We start from the raw sequence: 11,518 nt of genomic DNA on the forward strand, positions 1-11,518 counted from the left end.
ACTATTTTTTTTATAAAAAAAAAAAAAAAAAAAACATAATTTCATAATAAAACATTATTAATATTTCAAAACTAATATTTTATAAAATAAACTAATTAATTTTTTAAAATACATTAATAACCAAAACTCTTATATTCAAATTAATAACTATAATTATACTTATTTTTTTCCAAATACTCACATTAAATTACTAGCGTCATTAGAAAATGTTTGAAATCATAAAATAAATAAATAAATATAACATCAACACTTTCTATTAATTACTAATTCAAAATAAATAAATATAAATTCACAGTGCCATAACAAGTATATAAAAATTAAGAAAATCAAATACAATATTACTACTATCTCAATACAATTATTTATAAAATAAATAACTAAAAAATAGAAAAATAAATATAAATAGTGTGAATATAACTACGTGTATACTTAACATCAATCAAATGCATTGTAAAATATCACATTAATTTGGTATGTCTATATACGCATAAAATAGCCAAAAATATTATTCTTTAAAATATTATACTAAAATATTGTTTCGAAAAATATATAAAGTATAATATTTGTTATTTAGATTACTCATTTAGTCTAATATGTATAAAAGTAGCACATAATCTAAAACACTAATTAAAACTAATCACAAAATCTATCAACATGTATTCTAAAATAATTTTAACACCAAATTAATTATTTAAAACAATATTTCATTAATAAAATAGTTTATTATAAAATTTAGTGTGTTACACAATGATCTAGTAGGGTTTCTAATGATTAAGGGTGTACAAAACTCGGTCCACTCCATCAATCCATTTTATCCCAAAAAAGGTTTGGGTTGGGTCCGACCAAATTCAAAAACTAAAAAAGGACAAAACAAGGACATGGTAGAATAAGACATCAAGTTTGGATTATCCGTCTTTTCCCGGATTATTTTATTGACAAACTATTATTAATTATTATTACTATTATATATAAAAAAATATATTAAATCTGACATCACTTCACACTTACAGTCTAGAGTCGAAAAATTAAGAAATGAACTGAATTACAAAATATTTTTGGATCACCAACTTTCTTATTAAAATGGAAGGGTTGAATATTTAGTTGTGTGGTTATATTTGGACACCACTTGTTGTATTTAGAAGATACTTGCGAAAACAATGACTCCCCCTATCATTTGATAATGTTATTGTTGTTTAATATAACTTTTTAACCTATGTCACTTGTTTTTTCTTATGAAATGTGTCATGTCATATTATATGATTTATGAATTACTTCTTGATTAATTTTTTTAAAACAAATATTTATCTATTACTATTAAGTAACTTGTCTTGAGACCAATTCGATCTTGTATTCGTATAATCTCATCTTTATTAGACTTGTATCTCATCATATTAAAGGACATATCCAAATTTAAAAATTAACTAAATCTAATTTTGAACATCGGGTAAGAAACATATAAAATCTAACCTAAGTCGTCTTTTATACAATGAAATATATTCATGGACCTTGTAAGGCTTAATACAGATTATATTTAGTAATAGAATTTGTGATTTACAATATATGTCCTCAATTTAGACACAACAAATATGAAAAAGGAATCACACATAATTTTTATTAATAAATATATATTGACATATTACTAATAATTATTTTAAAATATTTTATTTTAATTTTTATTACGTTTTTTTCATATGTTTTTTTCTTCATTATAAAACAAATTATTTACATTCTATTCAATCTAATAAAGAATATGATTTTTAATTATTAATTTTTTTTTATAATCATTTATGCCAACAAAGTTTTTGGGTTTCTGTATAAATTTGATAATCCGTAATTTATCAATAAAACATGTCACCGTATGTTTTAATTGTATTTGACAAAGGAGTATGAGTACTACTAAAAGGTGCGTCTGAAAAAAACTTTATCTAAAATGAAATATAAATAAAAATATTGTTGAAAAATTAATGTATTTAATTAAAAATTAATATTATATATATATATATATCAATTTTTTAATTATCTTTTTTGTTTTTATTTCATATTAGAGTATTATAATAAATGCATCTAGAAATTATTTTTTGATTTTGGTTAAAATATTCAAAAAAAAAGAAAGGTGACAGAGATTAAAGAGATAATAAATTGTTTAGATTAGAAACTTCTCTATTTTTCATGATTTTCATTTCTTCCATTACTATAATATTTAGACAACTAAAAAATATAAATACAAACATTCTTAAAATAAGTGACATAAATTAGACATTTATGCACCAAAACCATATTAGTAAAAATCTCAATATATTAATAAAAATCTCTATATATTTTAAGAAATGGAGAAAATCTTTACCGGTTTTCTTATGAATTTTTTGTGTTGAGATTTTTTTTATATATTAATAGACAGTGGACATGTTTTTATTATTCCTTTTCAAGCAGTCTCCACTTTGCTCGCGTTGGCGGAAACTAAAGATAAAGGGAGCTTCTGAATTTCCCGCCCATTTTCTTGCAATTCAGCAATGGCTCCAAAGTCCGATAGCGCAGAAGGTATTCTCATCATCCTCACTCATCACTATGCCTTTTCTCTTTATTTCCTTTCATTAACTTAACATTTCTCTTTCTTCGTTTTTTCTTTCTGTTTAATTAATTACAGCGATCGTCTTGAACTTCGTGAACGAGGTAACTGCTTTCACTTTATTTCCAATTTTAATACCTATTTCAATGCGAATATAAAAATATATACATATAGGGTAATGTTCTGGGATGAATGATAGAAATTTATTGTATGGTAAAAATTGTTCGAATAGCAAAATAGGCCACTGAATGCGCAAAACGTGGCCGATGCATTGCAAAAGTTCAACCTGAAGAAGGCAGCTATACAGAAAGCTTTGGACAATCTTGCTGATGGAGGCCGCATTTCATTCAAGGAATATGGTAAGCAGAAGATATATGTTGCACGACAAGATCAATTCGATATTCCCAACAATGAAGAGCTCAATCAGATGAAGGAACAAAATGCGAATTTGCAGAAACAGCTTGAACACCAGAAGAAGGCTATCAGTGAGGTTGAAACAGGTACAGTTAACCAATGTTTTAAATCTAAATAGGACATTTGAACTGATTGAACTGTGAAACAGTGCTGTTATTTGAGTGGTTTGATCGTGGTTTCGGCCCGGTTTGAGCGGTATAAAATAGTTGAACCATGACCTAGAGGTCTCGTCGGTTCAACGACTGGTTGGTATTTAAAAGAGATGAAATGGAATAGAATGGATCGAAGTATGGCACTAGTTTTATTATTTTCCTGTCAAGTTTGATGATTCCATCGGAAAAATATATAGAAATGTAGTATTTATTGTATTCCACGTCATTTTGTTCTAACTGATTTCATTCGACTCTATTAAATATCAAACCACAATCTAGTAGGCAATTTGTCAAGGTACCAGTTATTGTTTGACACTGATGAGTGTTTGCTGCTTTTAGACTTCTTGCAATTTATCAATGCAACTTGTGTTGGTGCAGAAATTAAGTCATTACAATCAAATTTAACTCTGGAACAGATCTGTGAAAAAGAAGTTGACCTGAGAATGGAGGTTAGCTAATGTGTTTGTTTCCGTGCCTTTTTACATTGTTGAGAAGGAATTGGTGATTTGGAGTTTTTCAACTAAGATATTGTTTTTGTCTATTATCTTCTGTTTCAGGTACAAGAACTGGAAAACAAATTGAACAAGTTACGGGGAGGTGTTACTTTGGTGAGGCCAGAAGAACGCGAGGCAGTTGAGCGCATGTTGTCAGAGAAATTAAGTCAGTGGAGGAAGCGTAAAAGAATGTTCAGGGATTTATGGGATACACTCACTGAGAACTCGCCTAGAGATCCCAAAGAATTTAAGGTTTCTTTCTTGTCCTATCACTACTATAGTTGTTTTTTTATTGTAGTGTTGTGCATACTATATATAACTAATACTACTATCGTTGAACATTGCAGGAAGAGCTTGGCATAGAATATGATGAAGATGTGGGGGTGAATTTGCAGTCATACAGTGACCTGATCCCGCAAGGTAAGAAGCGGACGAGGGGGCAATGATATATTTATCGAAACAATTAAGTCTTTCCTTAATCAATAACACAGGTATACAGATTATTTGGTGTTCTGACCTTACTGAACATGAATGCAAGTTACATTGTCAATGTATGTCGTTACAATTTAGAACTGGTTTCGGGGATTTAGCTCACTTTCTGTAACAAGCCAAACTCACCAGAGCAGGGTCTCAGTACAATATTATTGTTTATATCACTTTGGACACTGGAGTCGATCACATTGCATAGCATGCTATCCTTGTGTATTCATGTTTCAAGGACATAACTACTGATTTCATCTAATGTTGACATGATATATCCCGAATTTCAGATTTTCAACTTGAATGTTCACTTAGAAGTAACTATTTAATTAAGCAATTTCAACTTGAATGATGAAAACTCATGTTTCAAAGACAAATAAGCAATTTCTCTTAGAAATACCATGATTTTCAGGTTTCCTTGGTACTCATTTATGTGAATGGTCAAATATCAACTTTGTTTTATAGGTCTTTTTCTAAAGGGTGCCTATTTTTCTTTGATGATAGATTTAAAAAGAAGTTAGAATCTATGATTCTAATTCTATATCTAACTAAATATATTAATTGTGTAAATGCTTAAAATCCACAATAAAATTCAGATGGTATATATGCAATACAAAAAATAATGACCGAAGCAATTACAGATTTAGCTAGGCTACTAGCAATCTAGCATGCTCATATTTGATATGCAACATTGCACGCTACTTGAACTCATGCTTAATAACTGAATCATGAATCCCTGCGCTGTATTCAAATTTAGTTGCCTAGAACCCGATCTAACCTCTACCAGGAGCAACACACATAGAAGGTATTTGCCTAGAAGAATGATGTGTATTCTGTTTATTATTGAATTCATCATCACTCTCATCAAAACTATTTCTTTTTCAAAAATATCAGCTTCAATTTCAGTGTCCACCGAGGCAACAGTCTCCTTAAAAACATCAGCTAAATTGCAACTTAAGATACCTTTTGGCTTCTTTAACTCATTTACATCCGTGTTGATTCTTTTTCTTGAGTTTCACTAAGGATTTCATGTCTATCCAATACTTTTCTTGGTTGGAGGCTTGGACTATTATGATCATCACGATTGTCAGATTGTGAAACTTCCAAAGATGCTATTGCAGTTGACTCAAAAGCTGCTTGTACTTTTGGCTGCCCATAAAGGATTCAAATAAGTCCTCATCTTTTCCTCTATCAGTCAAAATGTATATACTACTAGGTGTTGATTCTCCAACCAAGACTTCGAAACATTGGAAAAAAATGCATAGTGACATCATTTCCTCAGAATTTTCAATCAAAATTTCTACTAGAACCAAGAAAGGGATGGAGAAAAATAAGAATTTGATAGAATCTAGCACAATTGGATAGAAAATATTTGAATTATTGAAGCAGAATATATGAGGATCTCTTAGGATTCGCTGTTTGCATTACAACAAAGACAAAAGAGACAATTACAATGTCTTAGGCAATTAGAGAGTGCCTAACCTCCCCTATTCCAATCCCAATACCAGCCTGCCTCCAAAACTACTCGTAAACCCCTATTAAAACTCCCCCAATACATCCTCTGCATAACTGCCAAAGGCCCCACCACTAATTACAATATTCTGCCATCTAAGCAGAATCAGTTACCCCAGCAATAATTACAGCCCCATTTTTTTTTCTTACATATACTTTTTCAAATCATCCTCCTTCAACAACATTTGACTCATTCCATTGGAGGATTTCTATCAATACCCACATTTTCAAAACTCACCTTGTTCACAAGGTGGGAAAATGGGAAATGTGTTGGAACTTGTTAGTATATAATTAAAATGGGGGAACTGAATTCTTTATTGAATTTAAACAGAATGCGAGTTACAATTCTGTTTGGGCAGAATTGATAAACGATTACAAGAATATCCACTCCAAGAATTTGAGAGCTTGGTCCCTTTCCAATAACCACTCAGACATTTCTTGCCTTCCTTTCTCTAATTTCCTACTTTTATTTGCTTAACTGCTCTAGAGCAGCAATTATTGCCTGATTTACAACTTAAATTGACATAATAACTACCTAAATAAAAAATAACTGCAATATAAATTCAGTTCCCATTAAAAATTCTAACTCTTGACCCTCCTCTTATAATATTTAGTTATAAGAGGCCTAGCAATACTCCCTCCCAAAATAGTCACCTTGTCTTCAAATCATCCTCCTTCAACAACATTTGACTCATTTCATTGGAGGATTTCTATCAATACCCACATTTTCAAAACTCACCTTGTTCACAAGGTGGGAAAATGGGAAATGTGTTGGAACTTGTTAGTATATAATTGAAATGGGGGAACTGAATTCTTTATTGAATTTAAACAGAATGTGAGTTTACAATTCTGTTTGGGCAGAATTGACAAACGATTACAAGAATATCCACTCCAAGAATTTGAGAGCTTGGTCCCTTTCCAATAACCACTCAGAAATTTCCTGCCTTCCTTTCTCTAATTTCCCACTTTTATTTGCTTAACTGCTCTAGAGCAGCAATTATTGCCTGATTTACAACTTAAATTGACATAATAACTGCCTAAATAAAAAACAACTGCAATATAAATTCAGCTCCCATTAAAAATTCTAACTCTTGACCCTCCTCTTATAATATTTAGTTATAAGAGGCCTAACAATACTCCCTCCCAAAATAGTCACCTTGTCTTCAAGGTGAAAAGAAGGGAATTTCTCCATAATGGTCTCAATAGGTTCCCATGTTGCTTCAAAATTTGGTAGGTCCTTCCACAGAATCAAGACTACTGATATGCCACTAGGAGCGTTGCAGACATCTTGTACAGCAGCTGGAGTAACTTGCAATTTTAGTTCCTCTGACAGCATAGGTGGCAAAAGGTTGAGGGGTAGTTGAAGAAGAGATGACCTTTTTAAGTAGGGACACATGAAACACTAGATGTATCTTACTCTCTAGTGGAAGAGCTAACTCAAATGCAATTGCTCCAATCTGCTTTGAAATCTGATATGGTCCATAAAAACGAGGACTTAATTTCATATTTCCCTTCTTAGCCAAGGACCGCAATCTGTAGGGTTGTAATTTCAAATAAACCCAATCTCCAACCCCTAGTGAAATAGGAGGCCTAAACTGATCAGCGTACTTTTTCATCTGATTCTGAGCTGGGACCAAATTGTTTTTTAGATCATGCAACATTTGGTCCCTATCTTGTGTCATGATGTTAACTTCTTCAACAACCGAAGCAATAGTAGTCCCTTTTAGGAGATGGGGTGGGTACCTTTTCTCATGCCCTCCCGATACACAACCTCATAAATTCTTTTATAGGTTCTGAAAAAGCCAGAGTATCCCCCACTATTGAGTTGTGAAATTCTTGTAGCAAAATGAGAATCCTTGAAGATCCTTTTGGTAGCACCAATCTCCCCTTATAGAGCAATTTTTTATTTTGAAATGTATAGCCTGGATGAGCATTACGATCTTGGATTATGTAAGATCCTTATTTTTAAATTCTAATTTATACAATTTTAGTATATTTTTGTATTGAATTGTTGTGACGTTTAACTCAATTTTACTTTATTTTGGAAATTAAGTACCAAAAATATATTTTGTTAGAGTTTGTAATATGTTTAATATATGCTTATATATTTATTTATATATTTTGAGACCGTTTAAAATTATTTGTCGGAGAATAATTTATTATGTTACGAAGAATTTAATATCATGCAATTTTTTTTTAAAATGTCACTTGTTGCTAAAAAAGTTTATCTGTCAATTGAGTTGCGACGAGTAGTAAATATTTTTTTGAAAAAGTAATTGAAGAAGATATGTGTGTAAGAGTTATTAGATATTTGTTGGTTTAGTTTTAATTATAATATATATATATATATATATATATATATATATATATATATGGAACAAAGAGAAAGCAGAAGAAGAAACACAAAATCCTGTTCCTCGCCTTCTCCTTTCTTCTTTTCCTTCCTGTTTCAAAAAAAAAAGGGGTTATGTTGGTGGTCTTAATAAAATAAACAAACACAAATCCTCATTTATATATTAGATCTAAGCTCCCTTTGGAGAAGTGACAGAATAAAAAGTTGCTCCTTGTTACGCTGCGGTGCTAGTGAACCAACTTTGGAAGCGACGATGCGAGCGAAAATTTTTATCGTAATTAAGTGTGGTGTCGTAATTGGTTGTTAAAGCTACAACGGATGTAAGGGCTCCTTCCAAACTTTTAGTTTGTATTTAGGACATTATTTGTGATTTTGTGGAATAGAAATTTGATGTATTTGAGGTGGAAAATTGTGGAAAATGAATTTAATTCGTTTAAGTCTGAATTAGTTGAATTTGAATTTGGTTTGTTTTGAGGTGTGTTTTGTAGTGATTAATGTTGGGTGTGAATTGTATGTTCATCATTACTATTATGAATTTTTGAGATGTGATTTAGGTATGGATTTTGTGGATATTGAATTAATTAAATTTGATGTGTTTGCATTACGTAATGAGTTATTTTCAAATAAATGAGTTTGAACTGAAGTTGAAATTTTACAAAAAAAATTAGAGTTGTTAAAGTTGTGAAAAATATCAAATTTGAACTAAGTTAAAGAGTTTGAGCAAAAAGATAGATTGAAATTAAAAATTGTTAGAGTTTAAAATGTTACTCTTTCAATTACTCTTGAACTAAGTTTAAAAAGAAAAAAAAATGTTTAGAGTATTTTATTAACTCGAAAATTTTGGTGCTATAATAGTCGAGTGTGTGTATGTGAAATTTGGACAATATTTGTTTTATTTAGTTTTAACTATATAATATTATTTGAACAAATTGTTATAAATATTTATATTTATGTAGTTAGCTCCCTGAGTCTCGAAAAGGAATCGAGACCGTTGGCACCGAGTTAGCAGTGGGGAGAACTCTGATATATTAATGTTGTTGTGGTGATTTATGGTTGAAAATTTTGGAGATTGAATATGGGTGATTAATTTTTGAAAATTGTGGTGACTCATGTTCGGTGAAATTGATGTGTTCATAATTAATATTATTTTTGAGAAAAAATTTATGTGTGGATTGGTGGAAAAGGAATTTAATTCAATTTATGTGTGGATTGAATTTGGAGATGTGGTTTATGTGTGTTTGTGGAAATTGAAATTGTTGTGTATAAATATGTTTGAATATGCTCTGTGTTGTATCTGAAAAATCATTAGTGTTAAATGAGTATTAAAAATGAGGAATCTTTTAATAGTTGCATTTACTTAATGAATGTGGTGAAAAGAGTCAGAGTATGCTCATGCATTTCATTGTACATGGTGACCGCGATGGTGCCATGGTGATAGTGGTGACCGTGATGGGCCACTGATAATGCCATGTGAATTGTTGGTTCATCTTATTGTTGCAGAGATTGTCGCGTTGTGCTGATCTTTGAGAGATTGCACTCTAGAATGTGTTGATCTGTGAGCGATTGCACTCTAGAAAATCGTGTTGGTCTGTAAGCGACTGCCCTCTTGTATGTCGTGTTGGTCTGTGAGCGACTGTACGCTAGTAAATCGTGTTGATCTATGAGAGATTGTACCTTGGTAATTAGTACTGGTATGTGAGAGGCTGTACAATTATGATTTACGTCATTCAAGGAGGTTTTTGGTTTGAAAGTTCGGAATCATGCATTTTGGTACACATTGCTTTAGGATGTTTGGCACGCGAGTCATGTTTGATATACTATGATGATTGTATATACATATTCAGTTGTTGTTGTGATTTGCCGTAATTGCTTTGAGGTGTGAAGTTGGGTTGATTAAGTTTTAATGTACTTATGTGTTCATAGTTGATGTTATGAATATTTGATGTGTGATTGAGGTGTGAATTTGTGGAGATTAATTTGGGGTTGATTATGTGTTCATAATTGATAATATTAATGTTTGAAGTGTTGATTGATTTAGAGCCATTTTAGAACTGAAAATCTGCATTTTTTCAGTTGTATTCGACTACGACAGTGCAGTTTGTCAAAACTTCATTTTTCAACATTGTTTATGCATTTTTGAAAATATAAGAATTTTGCTAAGTGTTATTTGTTAATTTCGGTTGGTGACCCTTTACAATAATTGTGGAAATTTGGGCTTTGCCCCCAGATGATACCCAAGTTCATTCCGTCGACTGTTACCTTGACGACAGAAACGTCGTTAGACTTCCCTAATCTAGACTCGCTGACTTCTTGGGTATATGACCCAATCTCAAGCAGGGCTACTTATACGGGGAGGGTAGCGAGGACTAGTAGGAAAGTTGGGTAGTATTTCTTGTGGAACTCACTCGCGAGAAGATCGATTATCCAGTACTTTCCGGATTAGTGCTTGGGATGAGTGGAGCTTGGGAAGATGCGAATGATTCCTCAGTTAGAGTGGAGGCGGAGGCCACTGTGGAGTTGAGGATACAGTGGTTGGACCAGGGACTGGCGGAAAGGATAAGGGGCCAATGCCAGTGGAGCAAGAAATTGTAGGACCATCTAGGCGGGCCGAGTCAGAGCTTCCTTTTCCGGTGAATGATCCCTTACCGACCATCACTGAAGTATTGTATTATTTTGAAATTCCAGTGTCGCTGAAGTCACCTAGCTCGTGGGTTGATCTGACTTCTGAAGAGACTGATCCGTCTATGGATGTTGATGATGAGGAGGTTACCTCGAAGATGGATGCTGCTTCAGACGGGACTTGTGGAGTGTGTGGAGGTCACCCATGTTATTGTAGTTGCTAGAGTATGATCAAATTAGTTTTGTTGTATAGGGACTTGATGTCTTTATTTTGGTGGTTGTACTTATTTCGTTTTGCGATGAGTGTAACTATACTTGTACGGTCAGATGACTTCTGTTTTGGTGGGTCCATGTTTCATTTTTTTGACGTGACCATGGGGGGATTAGTATTTCTTGGAGCAGTACTTGTACAGGTGTCTACTGAGAATACCCCAGGGGTATGAGCGATGTCTGATAGGTTTCATAGCCCCGACGTATTTTATATTTGGATATTTTGGTTTATCGCCTCAAAACTATTTCAGTTTGTTATAATTATGATGTAATTAATTATAACAATTGTCGCTTGTGCTACGCTTTGGTATTTTATTAATTGGTTTTTTTTTAAAAAAAAAAATACACTCAAGCTGTTAAAAATTGGGGTGTTACATTGTGGTATCAGAGCTTTGGTTAGATTGTAGGTTGACCTGTAGGTTGGGAGTCGTTATCTGATCATGCGTCGAGATAATTTGTTTGAGTTGTCAAGTCTTGTGTAATTTGTTATGTGTTGATTAAGTCGAAAGTTGTCTTTTGGAATGCCTCCAAGAAGGAACGACGCAGCAAGAGTCAACGTCAACAGGGACGATCAAATGGCTGAAGCAATGAATAATATGGCTGCTTCTGTTGCTGCACAGACAGTTGCAAAGACTCTGCGGGATCTGGAGAAAAGGGA

At 32.3% G+C, this 11,518-nt stretch overlaps 2 protein-coding genes across 2 annotated transcripts; one reads left to right on the forward strand and one right to left on the reverse strand.

Moving 5' to 3' along the window:
- The first annotated feature begins 2,419 nt into the window (after positions 1 to 2,419).
- On the forward strand, positions 2,420 to 4,423 carry LOC101497597 (homologous-pairing protein 2 homolog). The gene is made up of 6 exons (XM_004514442.4): positions 2,420 to 2,538; positions 2,645 to 2,670; positions 2,799 to 3,066; positions 3,511 to 3,581; positions 3,690 to 3,878; positions 3,974 to 4,423. The coding sequence occupies exons 1-6, from the start codon at positions 2,511 to 2,513 to the stop codon at positions 4,070 to 4,072; spliced, it is 681 nt and encodes a 226-aa protein (XP_004514499.1). The 5' UTR covers positions 2,420 to 2,510; the 3' UTR covers positions 4,073 to 4,423.
- A 1,221-nt stretch (positions 4,424 to 5,644) lies between these two features.
- On the reverse strand, positions 5,645 to 7,300 carry LOC140919395 (uncharacterized). The gene is made up of 3 exons (XM_073365406.1): positions 7,036 to 7,300; positions 6,775 to 6,944; positions 5,645 to 5,707 (listed from the first exon to the last, which is right to left on the reverse strand). The coding sequence occupies exons 1-3, from the start codon at positions 7,298 to 7,300 to the stop codon at positions 5,645 to 5,647; spliced, it is 498 nt and encodes a 165-aa protein (XP_073221507.1).
- Between the last annotated feature and the right edge of the window lie 4,218 nt (positions 7,301 to 11,518).

This window comes from Cicer arietinum, chromosome 2, assembly GCF_000331145.2.
Source record: "Cicer arietinum cultivar CDC Frontier isolate Library 1 chromosome 2, Cicar.CDCFrontier_v2.0, whole genome shotgun sequence".
NCBI classification, from domain to species: Eukaryota; Viridiplantae; Streptophyta; class Magnoliopsida; order Fabales; family Fabaceae; genus Cicer; species Cicer arietinum.